This window comes from Narcine bancroftii, chromosome 12 (assembly GCF_036971445.1).
Source record: "Narcine bancroftii isolate sNarBan1 chromosome 12, sNarBan1.hap1, whole genome shotgun sequence".
NCBI lineage: Eukaryota > Metazoa > Chordata > Chondrichthyes > Torpediniformes > Narcinidae > Narcine > Narcine bancroftii.
The window spans coordinates 26,568,585-26,588,004 of record NC_091480.1 but is presented as its reverse complement, the minus strand read 5'-3'; the positions used below and the strand labels follow the sequence as shown (position 1 = coordinate 26,588,004).

The following is a 19,420-nucleotide window of genomic DNA, read 5'->3' as shown; positions in this document are numbered from 1 at the left end:
GCAGATTGTGGAAAAGCAATAATCTAATTGTGGTAATTTGCAAAAACAATCCCAGTCAGGATATTTATTTCTAGGGGAAAGTATAAACTAAATTTTAATAATTTAATCAAACTTAATGAACATTTAAATCATGGTCTTAAATTACACTGAATCTCAATTATGATTTCTCTTTTGTTTGCAGTGAACATTACTTCGTGCATTGCACTTAACCATATAACCATATAACCACTTACAGCACAGAACAGGCCAGTTCGGCCCTACTAGTCCATGCCGTAACAAATCCCCACCCTCCTAGTCCCACTGACCAGCACCCGGTCCATACCCCTCTAGTCCCCTCCTATCCATGTAACTATCCAGTCTTTCCTTAAATGTAACCAATGATCCCGCCTCGACCACGTCTGTCGGAAGCTCATTCCACATCCCTACCACCCTCTGCGTAAAGAAATTTCCCCTCATGTTCCCCTTATAATTTTCCCCCTTCAATCTTAAACCATGCCCTCTAGTTTGAATCTCCCCCACTCTTAATTGAAAAATCCTATCCACGTTTACTCTGTCTGTCCCTTTTAAAATCTTAAACACCCCTATCAAGTCCCTTCTCAATCTTCTACGCTCCAGAGAAAAAAGCCCCAGTCTGCACAACCTTTCCCTGTAACTCAAACCTTGAAATCCTGTCAACATTCTCGTGAACCTTCTCTGCACTCTCTCTATTTTGATTATATCTTTCCTATAATTTGGTGACCAAAACTGTACACAGTACTCCAAATTTGGCCTCACCAATGCCGTGTACAATTTCATCATAACCTCCCTACTCTTGAATTCAATAGTCCGATTTATGAAGGCCAACATTCCAAAAGCCTTCTTCACCAAACCATCTACCTGAGTATCAGCCTTGAGGGTACTATTTACCACAACTCCTAAATCCCTTTGTTGCTCTGCACATCTCAATAGCCTACCATTTAATGCATATGACCTCAATCCAAGGAGATGACTGGTTTAAATTGCAAGGTCTGACTGACATTGGCTAGACACAGAGTGCAAATCCCAGGAGTGACGGAGATGGAAGCCAGAGAGCTCAGAAGCAGCTGTAGTTAAGGTCAGATGCCCTGGTAGTGGAAACGGAATGGATGTTCCATCTCTTGGCCACTCAAAACTGATGTTGCAGAATCAAAAATTTCTCTATTGCCATTTTACAGTGCCCTCCGTAATGATTGGGAGAAAGACACTTTCTTTATTTGTCCCTGTGCTCTATAGTTTTAAATTTGTAATCAAACAGTTTTCATGTGATTAAAGTGCACATTCTAGATTTTATTCAAGGTTATTTGTGTACATTTGGGTTTGACCATGTAGAATTACAGCACTTTTTACATGTAGTCACCTCATTTCAGTATTTGGGGCATAACAATGGAATCTACATTAGTCATCTTTAGTACTTTGTTGTTGCATTTAAATAACTTCTTGAAGTCTGTGATTTATAGATGTCACCAGGTACTGAGTATCTTCTCTGGTGATGCTCTGTCAGGCCTCTACTGCAGCCATTTTCAGGTCCTGCTTGTTTTGGGGACTTATCACCTTAAGTTTTCTCTTCAGCATATGGAAGGCATGCTCAATTGGATTGGGTGACCAATGGGGCCATTCAAGAATTTTCCAATAGGTTTGAAAAACTCCTTTGTTGCTTTAGCAGTATGTTTGGGATCATTGTCTTACTGCAGGATGGGTCGTCCAATGGGTTTGGAGGCATTTGCTCGACTTGAGCATTTGAGACTTTTCTGTACACCTCAGAATTCATTTTGCTAATGCCATCAACAGTTCCATCATCAATGAAAATAAGTGTGCTTAGTACCAGTGGCAGCCAAACATGTCCAGGCTATAACACCCCCACCCTTATGCTTCACAAATGAGGTGGTATGCTTTGGATCTTGGGCAGTTTCTTTATTCCTCCACACTTGGCTCCTGCCATCACTCTGATACAGGTTAATCTTGGTCTCATCTGTCCTCGAGACCCTTTTCCAGAATTCTGTGGGCTCTTTTAAATAATTTTTGGCAAACTGTATTTTGGCTATCCTGTTTATGTGGTTTGTACCTTGCAGTGTAGTCTCTGTATTTCTGTTCATGAAGTCTTCTGTGGAAAGTAGTCATTAGTACATTCACATCCACCTCCTAAAAAGTGTTTCTGATCTGTTGGACAGGCATTTGGGGATTTTTCTTCATTATGATCTGAATTCTTCTCTCATCAGCAAAAGTTTGGTCTTCCTTTGCAATACTGAGCTCACCAGTACACCCTTTCTTCTTAAAGACGTTCCAAACAGTTGATTTTGGTCATCCTAAGGTTTGGACGACATCTCTTACTGTTTTATTCTTGTTTTTCACCCTCATAACGGCTTCTTTGACTTTCATTGGCACAACTCTGGTCCTCGTATTGACCTACAGACCCCAAAGATGATCAAAAGCTTAGAAATAAGCCTTATACCTGCACCAATGAAGCAATTAAACATGCCTGATTAATCACAAACCCTTGTGAAGCCAAATGTCCCAAACATTGTGGTGCCCAGAAACGGCAGAACTAAAAAGAGATGTAATTTCTACATGACCAAGTCTAAATGTACACGAATAACCTTTAATAAAATCTGTAATGTGCACTTAAATCACACGTGAATTGTTTGATTAAAAATTTAAAATTGTGGAGGGGGCAGTTGCGTTGACGGTAGGTTATAGAAGATTGTGAGGAAATCTAGATATAAAATCAGATACTCGCTAGCTATGGCAGGGCTTGCAGGGCATTACATCCTACAAGGTGAAGTCGAACATCAGAAAGGGCTGAGATGCTTCACTACCTGATGAACTGAACATCTTTTCTCCTTGCTTTGACAAAGAGAATTCAATGGTACCAATGAGATTCCCTGCAGAAGATGGCGACCCTGTGATAGCAGTCTCTGAGGCCAACGTCAGATCACCCTTCAAGAGGGTGGGCCCTCAGAAGGCATCAGGCCCTGATGGCAAACCTGGCAGTGTGCTGAAAATTTGTGAAACATTAAAATCTGTAGCACTGTGATTGTAGTAAAAACACAGAAATGCTGGAGGATCTCAGCAGGTCTCGCAGCATAGAGAGGAGGTAGACTTACTACCGACACTTCGTATCAGCCCTTCCTAAAGGTGTGAGTAAAAAGCAGGCAGCTGCTAATTTTTAAAAATATTAATTTAATATTAGTTTTAATAGACTAGTGAAAAGGGAGAATGGGAGGGGGAGGAAAGAAGAGAAGTGTTCGAGGGAGGGGGTTTGTTTGGCTCGGGGAGAGACAGAGCAAGAGGAAAGCAGACATAGTAAAAGAGGCGAGAGGGCTAATGGAAACCAGAGAGGTTTGTTAATGCCAACCAGGTGCCAAGATAGAAAATGAGGTCTTCCTCTAATGGCTCCTTGGAACAGCTGAGCTGATCAGGGAAACGGCAATTTTGGATTGGGTATTGTGCATTGAACCAGAGCTGATAAGAGAGATGAAGGTCAGAGAACCCTTAAGAGGCAATTATCATAATATGAAAGAATTTGCATACAGTTTGAGAGGGAGAAACTAAAATCAGAGGTGCCAGTATACCAGTGGGCAAAGGGGACTGCAGAGGTATGAGAGAGGAACTGGCAAAAGTTAATTAGAAAGGCACACTAGCAGGGAGGACGCCAGAGCAACTGTGGCTGGAGTTTCAGCGAGAAATAAGAAAAGTGCAGGACAAGAATATTCCAAACAATTCAAAATATTTGAATGGAAAAATGACTCAACTGTTCCTGACAAGAGAAGTCAAAGCAAAGGAAAAAGAAAGGGCATACATGGAAGCAAAATTAGTGAAAAGATAGAGGATTGGGAAGCTTTTGAAAACATTACAGAAGGCAACTAAGAAGGTCATTAGGAAGAAAAAGATGGACTTTGAAAGGAGGATAGCAAATAATATCAAAAAGGATTTTAAAAGCTCCTTCAAGCATATTAAGACTTAAAAAGGGGATAAAACAGATATAGAACCAATAGAAAATGATGCTGGAGAAATTATAATGGGAGTCAAGGAGATGGCAGAGGAACTGAATGTGTTTTGCATCAGCCTTCACTGTGGAAGACATTAATAGTATACTGGATTTTCAAGGTTGTCAAGGAAGAGAGGTAAGTGCAGTCACGATTACCAGAGATGTGGCGTTTGCGAAACTGAAAGGTCTAAGGGTAGATAAGTCTCCTGGACTATATGGAATGGACCCTCAGGTCCTGAAAGAAGTAGCTATAGAGATTGTGGAGGCACTAGTAATGATCTTCCAAGAATCCATAAATTCTGGAATGGTTCCAGAGGACTGGAAAATGACTAAAGTCACTCCGCTATTTAAAAAGGGAGGCAGGCAACAGAAATTAAATTATAGACCTGTTACCCTAACATTGGTGCTTGGGAAATTGTTGGAGTCAATTATCAAGGATGAGGTTATGAAGTACCTGGAAATGCATAATCAGGTAGAGGAGTTAAGGAAAGAGGGCACAACTTCAGGATTGAAGAGTGCCTATTTATAATATTTATAAGAGTGCCTATTTATGTGGAGAAATTTGTTAAGCCATGGAGTAGTGAACCTTTTGAATTTACTGCCAATGGCAGCTGTGGAGCTAGGTTGTTGGGTGTATTTAAGGCAGAGATTAATAGGTAGCTGAAGAGTCAGGGTACTGAAGATTATGGGGAGAGGCATAGGAGTGGGGCTGAGTGGGAAAATGGATCAGCTCATGACGGAATGGTGGAGTGGATTTGACAGGCCGAATGACCTATTTCTGCTTCTATATCTTATATTACAATCTCAGTCTGGCAGTGCACGAGATCATGGTCAGACATGTCAGCAAGGGAATTGTTTGGGGAATTGAAATGAGTAGTTGTCAGGAGATCCAAACCAGTGCAGCAGACAGAGCCAAGGTGCTCAACAAACCATTCTCCCAGTTTGCGTCCAGTCTTTTTTGTGCAGAGAAGACTACAACAGGAGCACCAGATACAGTAGATGCCCCCTGCAGATTCACAAGTCAAGTGTCACTTCACTTGGAAGGACTGTTTGTTGCCCTGAACAGGGGTGAGGGAGGAGGGTTGAGCACCTCCTGTGGTCCCAGGGGTAAATGCCAAACGGGTGATTGGTGGGAAGGAAGGAGTGGATGAGGGAGACATGAAGGAAATGGTCACTGCAGAAGGTGGAGAAGGGAAGATACATCTGATGGTGGGATCATGTAGAATGTGATGAAATTGCGGAGGTTGAAATGTTGGATGCGGAGGCTGGTTGGTGGCAGGTGAGGACAAGTGGAATCTTTGGAGCATGTGGGGACAGAGGTGGCCAATGTAGATGCTCAGATAATGGAGGACATGCAGGTGACGGCCGGGCTGATGGTGGTAGGTGGGAGCCACCTTGTTTGTTAAAGGAGGACATCTCTGATGATCTGCTATTGAAGACCTTGCCCTGGGAGCAGATTTGATGGAGGGAGGAATTGAGAGAAAATAATCAAATCCTTACAGGGTACACAGTGTGAAGGGGTGTAGTCGAGCTAACTGTGGGAGTTGGTTGGTTTTTGGAAGATGTCAGTCAAGAGTTTGTCTCCCATGATAGAGACAGAGAGATGAACCAAATGAACCAAAAGTTAGCATCAAAGTGGATAAAGTCAACGAGCTCCATCATGGGTACATGAGACAGCACCAATGTTGTCATCAATGTAGCTGAAGAAGAGTTGAGGAGCCTTGCCTCTGTTGGATCGTAGCACGAATTGCTCCATGTAGCCACCCATTTCAATTCCTCATTCCATTCCCTTGCTGACATGTTGGTCCATAGTTTCATGCATTGCCAGACTGAGATCCCCTTTAAATTGGAGGAACATCACCTCATCTTCCAATTGGGAACTTTCCAACCAGTTGGCATTAACATCGACTTCTCATCCCACCCCCTCACTTCTTCCCCTGTAACCTTCCCCCAGCTCTATCTCTCTCCCTTTTCCCTGTCTCCTTTCGCACATCTAACTAACACCTTGTGTTGGTCTGGACTCCTCTCCCAGCCGGCACTGCCTGTACTCTGAGATTTCGTGTGTTTTGCTCCTTCTGCTTATAACTTGAAGAAGGGGTCAAGCAATATCTTTCTCTCTTATGGGCATTGAAAACCGGCTGAGTTCCTTCAGCATTTTGATGAGTTTTTACTGCCATCACACCGTCTGCAGACTTTTGTGTTTCATCTGTGCCAAAGAGCTGACACATTGGCCAAACAGCTAAATTCACATTATGAATCTGCACACGGTGACTGCTCAGTGGAATATTTATTATGCATTAAAGGACATTGGCACCTCATGTGCCAAAGGCACTTTTCCCCAATACTGATCAAATTAGACACTTGAAAATAGATTTAACATTTCAGTCACTGATCAATCCAAGGTAAGATTTTTCTGATAGTAAATTAGCGATACAAGTTGCATGCTAACATCTGCCTCCAGCTCTCTACAGTTTTGCACCAACTCCCTTTTCCCTTTCAAGGCTGACTTATGCCTGGCCCATTTGTGAATAAAGATGATTCAATTGAATGAGAATTACTGCAATCTACTTGAATTGCTTCTCTATTCCCAAGTGGGATTAAAGCAGTTTCCAGATGGACTTCAATCACTTTGTTGCCCAGACTTGCCCGTTTGTGCAGCGAGATACATTATGGGATAGAAACTGCCTTGCACTAAAATAAAAGGTCATTTGTCCTGTGACATTGAAACATATTTTTCATGTGGTCTCTGGACGAGAGTGTAACGGAGATTTTGAGGATCAAAGGAAAAAAAATAAGGGCACAGGATTATTGTTCTTTTTATTTCGGCCATGAGTTAAGGGTAAGGGGGCAAAACTTTAGGAGAAATATTAGAGGTGGCTTTTTCACTCAGCGAGTGGTGGCGGAATGGAATGAGCTTCCAAATGAGATAGTTGCGGCAGGGTCCCTTCTGTCATTTAAGAAAAGGTTGGATGTGCACATGGAGGTGAGGGGGTTGGAGGGTTATTGGCAGAGAGCGGGAGGTTTGAGCTAGTGGAGCTGTTCTAGTGAACCGGTGCGGACTCGAAAGGCCAACATGGCCTGTTTCGGCTCCGTAACTGGTTATATGGTTATGGTTATATGGTCTTAAGCTACTGTTTGCACTGATCCTAATCACAATAACTTCAGATTCCTCATTTTTTTGCACGAGGACCTAATAATAATGGTGGCATAAATTTAGTTTTATTATTATAATTCCTTGGGTATACTTTCACATCAATTGGTATAATCTTCCCTCAAATGGGTTCTGCATTTGCCAAACTTTGACAGGCTGAACCCATGAGTGCAGTACAAAATGATTTTAGTCCTGAAAAATTTCTGTCAAACACCTGATCTCATCCCAAAATCTCTTTGTTATGCATTTTCTTTTCACAAAACTTGATATGAATTAAAGATCTGGTCAAGGTAATGTGAGAGGCTGTGACCTTTACAGCTTAATCAATTATTCCACTTCTGTTTATTTCTTTTTTTAAAATTTAGACATACAGCTCTGTAACAGGCCATTTTGGCCAACAAGTCCGTGCCACCCTATTCACACCCAATTAACCTACACCCCTGCTACATTTTGGAAAATGGGAGGAAACCGGAGCCCTCGGGGAGAAGGTACAAACTCCTTATAGATAGTGTGGGATTCGAACCCCAGTCCCGACCCCTGATACTGTAAAGATGTGGCGCTAAACACTACACCAACCATGCCACCCATGGGGCCACCATAGTTAATCTGGTCTTTCATCCAAGATCGATTCAGAGTAAAATTTGGACACATCTCGGCATCTTTGAAGATAAATTCAACTGCAAAACAGGATTTTAAAAAAAAGACAAGAGGTAGCAATAAAAATCAGCTGGGGGGTTCTCAGCAGTGTTGTCAATAGCAACAAAATGGAATACATTACAGCCGCACTTCTATGGGTTGATTTGAACTGGTCTTCAGCTTTCAAGGCCATCAGTAGATGTTTCATTTCATTTACGGGGATCTGGCAGATTTGCAGAAAGGCTGTCAAAAATAGATGACAGCCAGAGTTTTTGAATAAATCTCTCTAGCAAAGTTCAATTTCTCCCATATTCATGAAAAACCTTGATTATGTCAGTTAAACCTTTGTCACCTGTCAAGATGTATAAAAGTAAAATAAAAAAGCCGTACCATTTTTCAGCAAGAATATTTGCTTGAACATATGCTTCACTTTGATGAGACAATATATTTGTTATCCTTCTTTTGTGGCAGAAAATTTCTGCATGAACTTCAACTTTAAAAAAAATATTGCTGCTTTTTAAAAATCTCATTCACTCATGTGTGATTCAGGAGTAAAGAACTCTGCCTCAATGAAGCAAAACTCTGACTGTTGAACGAACAGTCTTCATGGTTCCACATAATGCTAGATGAGAATGACAGTCTTAATGGAACAATTGCTTGAACTCGTCTATTACTAGGTGTCTATTCCAAGTTGCTGGAGTGACTTATAGTAAAATGCCATTTCAGAATTGCATCTGGATCTGAATTATATGCTATAGCTGCATTTGTTTTACCAACTTTATATAACATCACAATTATCTCTTGAAGACATTGCAAAAATATATTATTTTCCTAAAAGCAGATAAATTGAAACAAAAAGATGGCATATCTGCATCTATTCCCCAGCGAATTTAAAAATGATATAATTATTGCAAGAAGGCTAAATTAATCCCAATTTTCAAAGCTCCAAAAACAGCTACAAATTCTCGTGGGTGCTCAAATTCCATATGGTTCATTCAATCAGCTGATCATTATTGATTACAGTTTTTAAAATTTGGACTAACATTTACCTACTGTCTGCTTGTGCCAGTCAGACTTAATATTAAAAGTCAAAAAATAAATTAAGTTGATGAAATACTGTTCTACTTAATCTTACTTAATAAAGTTCTACAATAGTTGCCAGCTTCAATTTGAAGATCTCTCCTGTTTACACTTACAACTATTAATTTATTTCAGCGAATATTTTTGCCATCACTCACAGCATGTCATTCTGCCAATGCACTGTACACTGCATTCTCTGGTGTTCAATGTACCGTATTTGGTGGCTTAGAGGACCCACTAGCATATAAGACCACCCCCCCACCCCCCCATTTTTAGTGTGAAATTTCAGCAAAATATTGTTATAGTGTATTTATCTTCACTTACCTCAATGGAAAATCCTTCAGCCTTGCATGGTCGAGATGCCGAATCTGCTCGCTCACTGCCACCCGACCCTGCGCCTCATTCAATTTGCCCGGGGAAGGGGGGGGAGGGTCCGTGTGTGTCAAACAATGCCTGATTATTGAGGCCCAGTGCTCCCCTCAAAGCACTGTGGGAAAGAGCAAGAGGGAGGGAGGGAGCGAGCAGGCAGGAGGGAATGAGCGGGCGGGAAGGAGGGAGAAGCAAGCCTTCTTACTGGGGGAAGTAAGCAATGGCGGCGACTCCAGAAAGAGCAGGCCACCCAAGGGAAGGGCTTCTTGAAGCTGAGTGGCACCAAAATGGCAGTACCAAAATGTCACCTTCATGTCGAGGACCTGGGGTGGTTTTTGAGGCAATTTTTTTGGGGAAAAAAGGGGTCCTAAATGCCATCAAATATGGTACGATCTAACAATATGTTCAGCTGTGCAATAATTTTTAAAAAACATTCATAAAATATTGGGATTGATACAAAATCAACTGCTAATGCCCGTCTCCAATTGCCAAGAGAAGTTGGCAGAGATCTGTATTCTTGAACTACTGCAGAAGGATTTTGAATGACAGGGGTGAAGGAATAGCAGGAACCTTTTTAATTAAAATAAAAATTTTGGACATACAGACATTAATAGGTCCTTCCAGCCCACGAACCAGACAGCGCAGGTTTTGAACCCCGGATGCTGATGCTCTAACAGCATTCCACTAACTGTTACACTACGCATGCCACCCATTCTAAATCATTCGCATGCACCCACAAATTAGCCCTTTCCATCTTGGTCAAAGGTGATAGCATACATTGGGGAGGATATGCGTAAGTGTGGGGTGCCAATAAGGTGCATGGACTCAAACCTCTTGAGCATTTACAAGCTCCTTCTGCATTTATCCAGAGAGCTGAAAAGGATAAAAATCAAAATGACTGCAGAGGAGGTTGGAAATCTGAAACAAGAGCAGAAAATCATGGAGCAACACAACAATTGTGTAAAGTGAGAAAAAAAAAATTCGGATTTAGGTCCCTTCATCAGAAAGAAAGATGCAAGGTTAGGGTCCAGAGAAAGTGAGAGGTGGGGGAAAAAAAAGGAATTTCTCTGATTGGATGAAATAATTAAAAAAAAATTAAATGTAGACATACAGCACAGTACAGGCCATTTTGGGAAATGAACCTGTGCTGCTCAATTAACCTACAACCTCGTACGTTTTGAACGGGGGGGGGGGGGGAGGAAACCAGAGCCCCCGGGGAAAACCCACGCGGACATGGGGAGAACATACAAATTCCTTACAGACAGCGTGGGATTCGAACCCCTGTCCTGATTGCTGGAGCAGTAACAGCGTTGCACTAAGCAACTATGCTAACCGTGCCGTCTCAAAATAAGACAAGATTAAGATCAAGGGTAATGAGATGATTAAGATTGCAATGTGTTGTTAATTTCACGTAGTCTGACAATACAAAAAAAATCAGAAAAATAAAAGGATGATATAAAAAATGGTAAATCCCAACACAAACATAAAGGGTGAGTGATCTAAAGTTGGAGAATTCAGTAAATTAAATGGAGTTGCTCCAAGGGCAGCACTGCCACTGGTGCAGATCCAGGGAAAGAGGGGAAGCGGGGATGCAGCGCTCCCATGTGGGGTCCTACCGCCAAGTCTTACTGCCGATGTCTCCATACAGGCTTAAACCCTCCGACTAAGGAGCTGATAATGTTTTATTTAATATCTTACAACCATGGAGTCTGGGACCAAGATGGCGGTGCCTCAAGGGGTTTCAAACTCCTGGGGAGCAGTGGACTGGCACAGGGCACCAAAACCAGGAAGGACACCCACTTTGAGAAAAAGATGCATAGGAGAACACCCTAAGCAAGTAGATCTGTGGCTGAAGGCCATATGCAAGCGGCAAGCTGTTGGCGGCTTGTGGATGTGGAACCCACATAGGCTATAGGCTGCTGGAGACTTGCTCATGAGAACCAGATATCAGAACCAGGATTTGAGAGGATGCTGAGGGCAAGGAAGGCTCCCGAAGGGTCCTGGCCACTGAAGGCTTTCACATCGTGTTGGAGGTCTGGATTTGGGCTCGAGTTGTCGATGGTTTGAACTGAACTGGAGTCTTCGGTGGCTGCAGAGGCTGGAGGCGAATCCATGGACACTCAGTGTCTCTGAGGGGACTCACTCCCTTTTGCTTCTCTTTCTCTGACTGTAAGAGGCGCAAGCCAATGCTAATGCCGAATCCTTGTCTGCCTTATGCTAAACTGAAGGTAATTTTGTGTAATATTACATGACATTAAATAGTATCTGAGTCTGAAAGGACAGATGTTGCTCTTTTACTGGTTGCTTTATGAAATGCCATGCAATGGAGATTAATAGATGAGATGAATCAGTGATCCAGGGAGTTATGATGGGAGTAATCCCTTAAAATTATGAACGGGAAGGGGAAAGGAACATGTACCTGGTGGTAAAATCTTGCTAAAGCTGGAGAATGTTGAACGCAAAGCCTATTGGGGTGGAAGTTAATAATCAGTGAAAGTGAAAAGATTCCATCACACACTGACTTGTAGATGGTGGTAAATCATTCAGGAATAAGGAACTGGGTTAACCACCAAAAAACAAAAATTCAAAATTTCTTCTTCTCTTACAGCCCTATAAATATCTAGTTCAATGAATCAAAATGGATGTTGATAGCATTAGATTAGGAAATGCTCAGGGCCTCGAGCTCCATTGGTGATTTTGATGGCCTGACACCTGTGAATGTTATCTGCTACCCTCTGAATAAGCCTTCAAGTTGTCCAGGTCTTGCTATGAATGGGTGCTTCATTGTGAGGAATTGTGAAAGGAGCTGAACTTTTTGGAATCATTGCAACAGAGAGAAGGATTTTGATGAAGTAGTTGACTACTTCTAGGATACTATCCTGACAAATTCTTACAAGAATGTCATGACTAGTCTCCAACAGGTTCAACTCCCTCCTTCACCAACAGGTTCAACTCCCTCCTTCACCAACAGGTTGAACTCCCTCCTTCACCAACAGGTTCAACTCCCTCCTTCACTTCCAGTGTTTGACAATGAAGCTTCTTCTGAGAGCATAGATGGAAACTGGGTATCAGACAACATATGTGAGTGCATCATATTTTCTAATATTATTGCTCCAATAGCATTGTGCATTCTTATTAATCCACCTCACACATGGAAGTCAAGGACTTTGAGAAGGTAGGAAAGAAAATTTGAATTGGCCAGACAAAAGATCTTCATGTGGAGATCTCTCCATCTAATGCCTAAGTGCATAAGATTAACTACTAGAAATAAAAAGTTCCATTTAACGATTTAATTCATTGAACTTACTTAAAAACTACTATTCATTAAAAATCTCAATCATGTAATAAAGCCAACTTCAATGCAGGATGCTCTATATTTTCTGGACAACTATTATTATTAAATCCAAAGCCTCCATTAAAACCAAACAGGTTTACTACATTTATAACTTAAGACTTATGACCATAAATTCTTTTTTAAAGAATGTGCAAATGGAATGATGGAAATGGAACAACGAACTAAATTATGGCCAAGAAATATTTGAAGGTATGCACAGCTTTATCAAGTATGTATGAGAATTACACAAGCAGAGGCACATTTCTTGGTTCACATTTCCCAACTGTGAGGCATTCTGTAAATTAACAACATTAATAATATCACTCCCCAAAGTGAAGGAAGGTTGGCCATATACCAACGGACTTTGGTGTTTATGTGTTAGTGCCCATAACCTGCTGGGGTTAAGACTGCTTGGGAGTTGGGGCCTCATATAAAAGTGAACAACAGTGAATAAAAATAAACAACCAGAATTGATTTTCTTCCTTCCAAAGGTGCTGGGGACTTCCATGAGTGCTGACTGAAGGTCGGATTTTGAAATGACATTTTGAAGTCAGTAAAGCAGACCTTTGGCTGAAATCACTGCTGGACTTTTGTTGTTTATGACAAAGTCTGTTAGGGCATTTGCAATTAAATGTTGAATTGCTTGCCATGCTCATTTCATGTCACTTGCACAAAATGTTATTACACCAAGGAGGCTTGCAAGGATATTGACGTAGATTTGAACCAGAGGCCTGAGACATTATTTGGAACTGTTTAAAGGCCTCTATACTGCCAGGACCTGCTACAGAAGTGTCTCAGATGCCCGACTTTCACAAGTTAGGAATCTTCCATAACTTTCCATCATTTCTGATGCCAAACCCCACTTAAAACAGTGGTGCTGATGTGCTTAGCTCACGTGCAAACATTTGGTCACAACTTACAATCACTTGTAAGTCCCCCACACCACCCCCCTCCCCCCCCCCCCCCCCCCCCATCAATAGTTTCAGCATTCTATCGTCTGCCAATCCTGGAGATGATACAAAGGAAATTTAATGAGAATGTTGCCAGAATTGAGAAAAGTTAGTTATGTGGGATGGCAGGCAAGGATGTAGGAGTTTTATTTGAAACAAACACAATGACTGGGAAGTTTAATCAAGATATGGGAGGCCTGGATGGGTGGGTGGGTCTTCCTTCACTTTCCACTTTTTTTGCAAGATGGCAGTGGAGTGTGACGACTCTTCACTAACCTTTGAATGGCATTCAAAAGAAAGTTTTCGATGTTACTTCAGTACACATGACAATAATAAATAAACAAAGTGACCCAAGAAGCACATGCTTTGCCTGGCAGAGAAATCAATAACCTATTTTAAAGAAAAATAGCTGAGGAAGTTATTCTCACCTGAAGGATCGTGATGACCCAAATCGCTCTTCCCCACAGACTGGCACAGGTTGAAATACTCAGCAGATTTAGAATGTAATTGGCTGAGCATGCTCAGTAACTGATCGTCAGCTCAGTGCTGCAGGTGAGATCCTGCCATGTACAAACTGGCCGCAGTGTTTGCCCACACAACAAGAATGACGAGATGGAACATCAAATAAAATTGCTTTAAAATGTTCAATGACGTGAAAGTTTATTCACGTCATTATTTATTCAGATCACTTTATTCACATTAGGACTGGTCATTTGGAAAAATGAGACCACATTCCGTGCAACAAAATACAATGGACCAAGAATCAGGATGTGGGATTAGGTGGTATCAGTCTATGAAATGAATATATAGTAACTTACCATCATCTTTTGTCCTCTCTATTAGAACAGGGAAACATGGAACTCCATCCCCAATCCTGGTAAATGCCAAAATTTGAATCTCGTATTGACTGTATTTTCTCAGACCATTCAAGACAACAGAGTGTGTAAAATTTCCTTTCACTAGATGTGTTTGAGTACCTGATTCAGAATCTTTCTCTTGGTACAGGATCTAAGACACAATATAAATAGAAATGTGTTTTAGTTCCAAAAGTGAAAATACACATTTACTATTTCATACATATTTAACTTTGAATTTAAGGTCTTTCCTGGTCTACAAAATTTCTGAAAATAGTATTTAAAAGTTTCATGTTTGCAATAATCAAAACATTATTCTGCAATTGTAATTTCCTTGAAATAAGAACATTGAGAAAATTGCTTCCACTAACTTGAAGCAAATATTCACGATGAAGAATACAGATGCTAAATAAGGTAGAGAAAACACAGCTTAAACAAAATCTCAATACAACTGTGACTAGAGCAAGTTGTTGCAATTTCTCAGTCAAACCAAGGTAAGATTTGCTCGGTAGAGAAACACAAATGGTGCAGATGCTGGAATCTTGAGCTGACAAAGAATTGCTGGAGGATGTCAGACACCATCCATGGGGAGTCAATTATCTGGGCCTGAACCAAGTGCTGCAACGGTTTATGTACATTGTCCAATCTTATCTGCTGCATTCATTGTACCCAATGTGGCCTGCTCGGCATTGGTAATTGGCATAGCCACTTCGCTGATCACCTTAGCTCTGAATGTAGTACTAAACTTGAGCTTCCTGTAGCCAACCATTTCAACTTCCACAACATTCCTACAATGGCTTGTCTTTCTTTGGTGTCATCCATTGCCAGGGTGAGGCCGGATGTAAACTTGAGGAACCTAACATGAGGAGCCTTAAATCTAGCATGAACGTTGATTTTTCTAATGTTAGGTATTCCCATTCTCATCTCAATTCCACAATTTCTATCTCTTCTTTACCAACTTGCATACTTACTTTTTCTTTATCCACCTTTTCTTTCCCGCCCCCTTCCTCAGGGTTTTCCTCTCTCTACCTGTCTCTCCACCTCTCACACCTTCTTGTCCCTTCACCTCTGGGCCTTTTCCCTAGATTTCTTTCCCCCTTTTTGTGCAAGTAATGTTACCTGTTTTATCTTAACCTTGATGAAGGGTTAAGACCCAAAATGTTGACTGAACACTTCTACCCGTGGATGCTGTCCGACTGTTGAGTTTCTCCGCCAATTCTAAGAGTTGCACAGTGAATGGCAGGGCTCTAAAGAGTGTTGCAGAACAAGGAGTCTGAGAGGTACAGGGGCATAGTTCCTTGAAAGTGACAAGGCAGTGAAGAAGGTATTTGGCATGCCTGGGTGAGGTATTGAGCACATAAGTTTGGAAATTCATAATATACCCTCCACTCCATCCTGACCCTGCTGCAGAGCAATGCCTCATATTTAAGTCTGCTGATCATTGACTTTAGCTCGGCATCCAATACCATCATAACTCAGAAGCAAGGGCAAGTGCAACGTTTCCCAAACTGAGTTCCACAGATCCCAAGGGCATGAACATTTGCGAAGGGAGCTTTGAAACACTGGGATCTAGCCTGTCACCTGCAGTAAGTGAACAAGAGGAGGGGTGCGTAGTCAGCGGTGTCTGATGAAGTGGGGGCAGCCTGGGCCGTGGTGGAGAAAGAGGGATAGCGGGGGCAGCCTGGGCTGGGGTGGGGAGCAAGGGTAGCCTGGATGGAGTGGAGGTTGGGAGACTTGTCAAACGGTGCAACAATAACAAACTGAATCCCAACTTTGTCAAGACTGAGGAGATATGGTGGACTTCAAAGGATGAAGGTCAACCATTCTCCACTACACTTCAATGGCTCTGCCATGGAGAGAGTTGAGAGCAAAAAGGTCCTTGGAGTGCATATAACGTATGACCTATCGTGGACTCACGATACCTCCTCCTTATTAGGAAGGTGCAGCAATGCCATCGTTTCCTAAGGAGGACGACAAGGACAAGGCTACTGGCCCCTATCTTGACAGAATTTTACAGGAGCACAGTTGAGAGTGTCCTGTCTGGCTGTATCATTATATGGTCTGGTAGCTGAAAGATATAGGAGCACAAGTAGGCCACACGGCCTATCGAATCTGCTCTACCATTTCATCATAAGCTGATCCATTCTCCCACTCAGCCCCATTCCCCAGCCTTCTCCCATTAACTCTTGATATCCTGACCACTCAGAGACTTATCAATCTCTGCCTTAAACACACCCATCATTTAAAAAAACAAGGTCACTGGGTTCTCCCCTTCCTCTATTGACGACATTCAGTGTTGCTTCAAAAGGGAGCATCAAAATCAAGACTGCCAGGCTGGGAAATAGCTTCTTCTTGCAGGTTGTGAGATTGATGAATGCTATCCTGTAACCCTTTGGAATCTTATTAATGTAATGGAGCAAATTATTCCAGAACATTATTTTTGTTTTTGTTATGTGCATAATGCATTATATATGAATGTGTGTGAACCGTGGCCCGGAAAAACAGTGTTTGGTCTGGTTGTATATATACAGATGGTAATAAACTAGAATTGTACAGGGGTTGGTGAGGCCATGGCTGGAGTACTGCGAGCAGTTCTGATCGCCAAGCAATTGGAAGGATATCGATAAGCAGATTCAACTGATTATGCCAGGACTGGAGTGCTTGAGTTGGAGCTTGGAGAGGTTGGATAGGCTAGGTCATTATTACCTGAAGCATAGGAGGCTGAGAGGTGAACTTTCTAGAGGTTTATATAATTATGAGGGGATGGATGAAGTGAATGCTCAGTCTTTCTTTCTGCCCTCCCCCTCCCCCTCCCCCCCCCCCCCCCCCAGAGTAGGCATTTCTGGAACTAGTGGGCATCAGTTCAAGTGAGAGGGCACAGATTTACAATGGCCCTGAGGGGCAACTTTTTTCTCTCAGAGGGCAATTGTATTTGGAATGAACTGCCAGAGAAAGCAATAAAAAATGGGAATAGTTACATTTTTCAGAAGACGTTTGGAGAAATTTGTGGATAGGAAGGACTTCGAAGGGAAAAGGCCCGATGCAGTCGAGTACAGAGTGCCAGCGTGGTCGAGTTGGGCCAAAGAGCCTGTTCCACAAGTCAGTGACTCTACATGATGGAGCCATTTTGAGCAGTGGGCCGGGTGGTGACGAAGACGTGTGTTGCGCGAGTAATCCTGCTCAATGTGAGGGGAACTGCAAGGTTGGACGTTTAGTGTACTCAAAGCTCCCATCCGAGGGATCGTGACTATGTCAGAATCTTGTCTCAGAGGAGAATTTGGTGCTGCCAGATACACCTTTTATTTAAATAAAATATAAACCAAGGCCCTGTCTATCAGATAAAATCAACACAAAATATTTTATGGCACTCGTCAAAAGAGATGTGATCTTTTGGTATGTTGGATAATTAACTGATTATTAAATTACTGTTGCTTGGGATCTTGTTTAACACACATTTAATGGTTTATTACCAAAAGAGCAGAATGATTGCACAAAATACCTAATTTGCTGGCTTCGCCTTGGACTACAAATTATGTGAAAATGCATTGGACACAAAATCACTTTTAGGATTAATAGTTCGGAAGAAATAAAGTCAATATCCTTCTACTCTTACATTTTATGAGGCTGGTAAAGGAAAGGCCTACACTTACATTGGGCCTGCTGATCTGAAATGGAGAGCAGCGCATGAAGGTGAGCTTCCTTTATTTTAAACGATATGGTGTTTTTTCCCTCGATAAACTCATGAAAAATTCCAGAAATTATACACTTCAAAATCATTACATATTATTTTTACGTGGACATAAATTGTTGTTAGTCCATCATCAATAAGTAAACCACTATTACATTCTCTCGTCAACAAATGAACAGCTATAAATATGCCTGGGAATCGTCGTCTACATGATGAGAATGAAAAAAGTAAAATTAAACCAGCAAGAATTGTGTGTTTATAAAGCTATATTTGACCATTATTAATAGAACAGGTTACGGAAACAGTGAAATACGATCTTAATTCCCACTTCTGAGAGTACCTGCAACATTGTTACAAATATAATTTAAAATATCTCTGCAGCATTTTCTTTATTTTGCCTTAAGATTGTTTTACCCCCTCTGAAAATTCTTCTCATTTCTTAGGCAATATTCTGAAAAAAAAATAGCCACATTACTAATTTACATTTTACAAAGCACATGTCTGTGGCATAAAATCTTGTCTAGATTAAGGTTTAAAACTGCACAAATGTAATCTTGTTCTTTTACCATCAAGATACATATTTTGTTTTCTAAATTTGCATAATCAGTGATCAGTCCTTTTTGGACTGCAGGCAGTTACTAGTCGGGTTCGGTGCTGGGAACACATCTATTTTCAATATGCATGAATAATCTAGATGAAGAAATTGAATATAGTGTCTCTAACTTTGCAGATGACACTAAACTGAGTTGCATTGTGAGCTGGGGGAAAGATTCCAAGAGGATCTAGGGTGACTTGGACAGATGAGGAGAATGGGCAGTATAATCTAAATAAATGTTGCTTCACTTTGATGGGAGTAACAGGAAGGTAAGTTATTTTCTGAATGGTGATAAACTGGGAAAAGGGGAGGTGCAATGAGACCTGGACATAATGGTGCATTAAAGATTAAAGATTAAAGATGAGGGAAAACAGGGATTAAAAATTGGGAAATCTCTGAAATTCATATATTTTAATGCCAGGAGTATTGTAAAAAAGGTGGATGAGCTGAAGGTGTGGATTGATACTTGGAAGTATGATGTGGTAGCGATTAGTGAGACTAATCTGTCTCACTAATCTGAAATGGAGGTTCAGATTAGAGGTTGCAGGAGGGATGTGATTGAGAGAAGTGAAGGAAGAAATAGCAGAGGCTCTGGCGGTAATTTTCCAAATGTCATTAGATATGGGGATAGTGCCGGAGGAGGAAGCCTGGCAACTATCGGCCTGTAAGTTTGACGTCTGTGGTAGGTAAATTAATGGAGAAAATTCTTAGAGATAGTACTTATAAGCATCTGGATAGACAGGGTCTGATCAGGAGCACT

General features: G+C 41.5%; 1 protein-coding gene across 3 annotated transcripts in view; it reads right to left on the bottom strand.

The window, feature by feature from the left end:
- The window catches only part of sdk1a (sidekick cell adhesion molecule 1a), a 681,074-nt gene that overhangs the window by 105,017 nt on the left and 556,637 nt on the right, over positions 1–19,420 (bottom strand). For all 3 annotated transcript variants that reach the window (XM_069906184.1, XM_069906185.1, XM_069906186.1), the window contains one exon: positions 14,342–14,531. In XM_069906184.1, the coding sequence (XP_069762285.1) occupies positions 14,342–14,531 (190 nt within the window). The remainder of the gene's footprint in view (positions 1–14,341; positions 14,532–19,420) is intronic.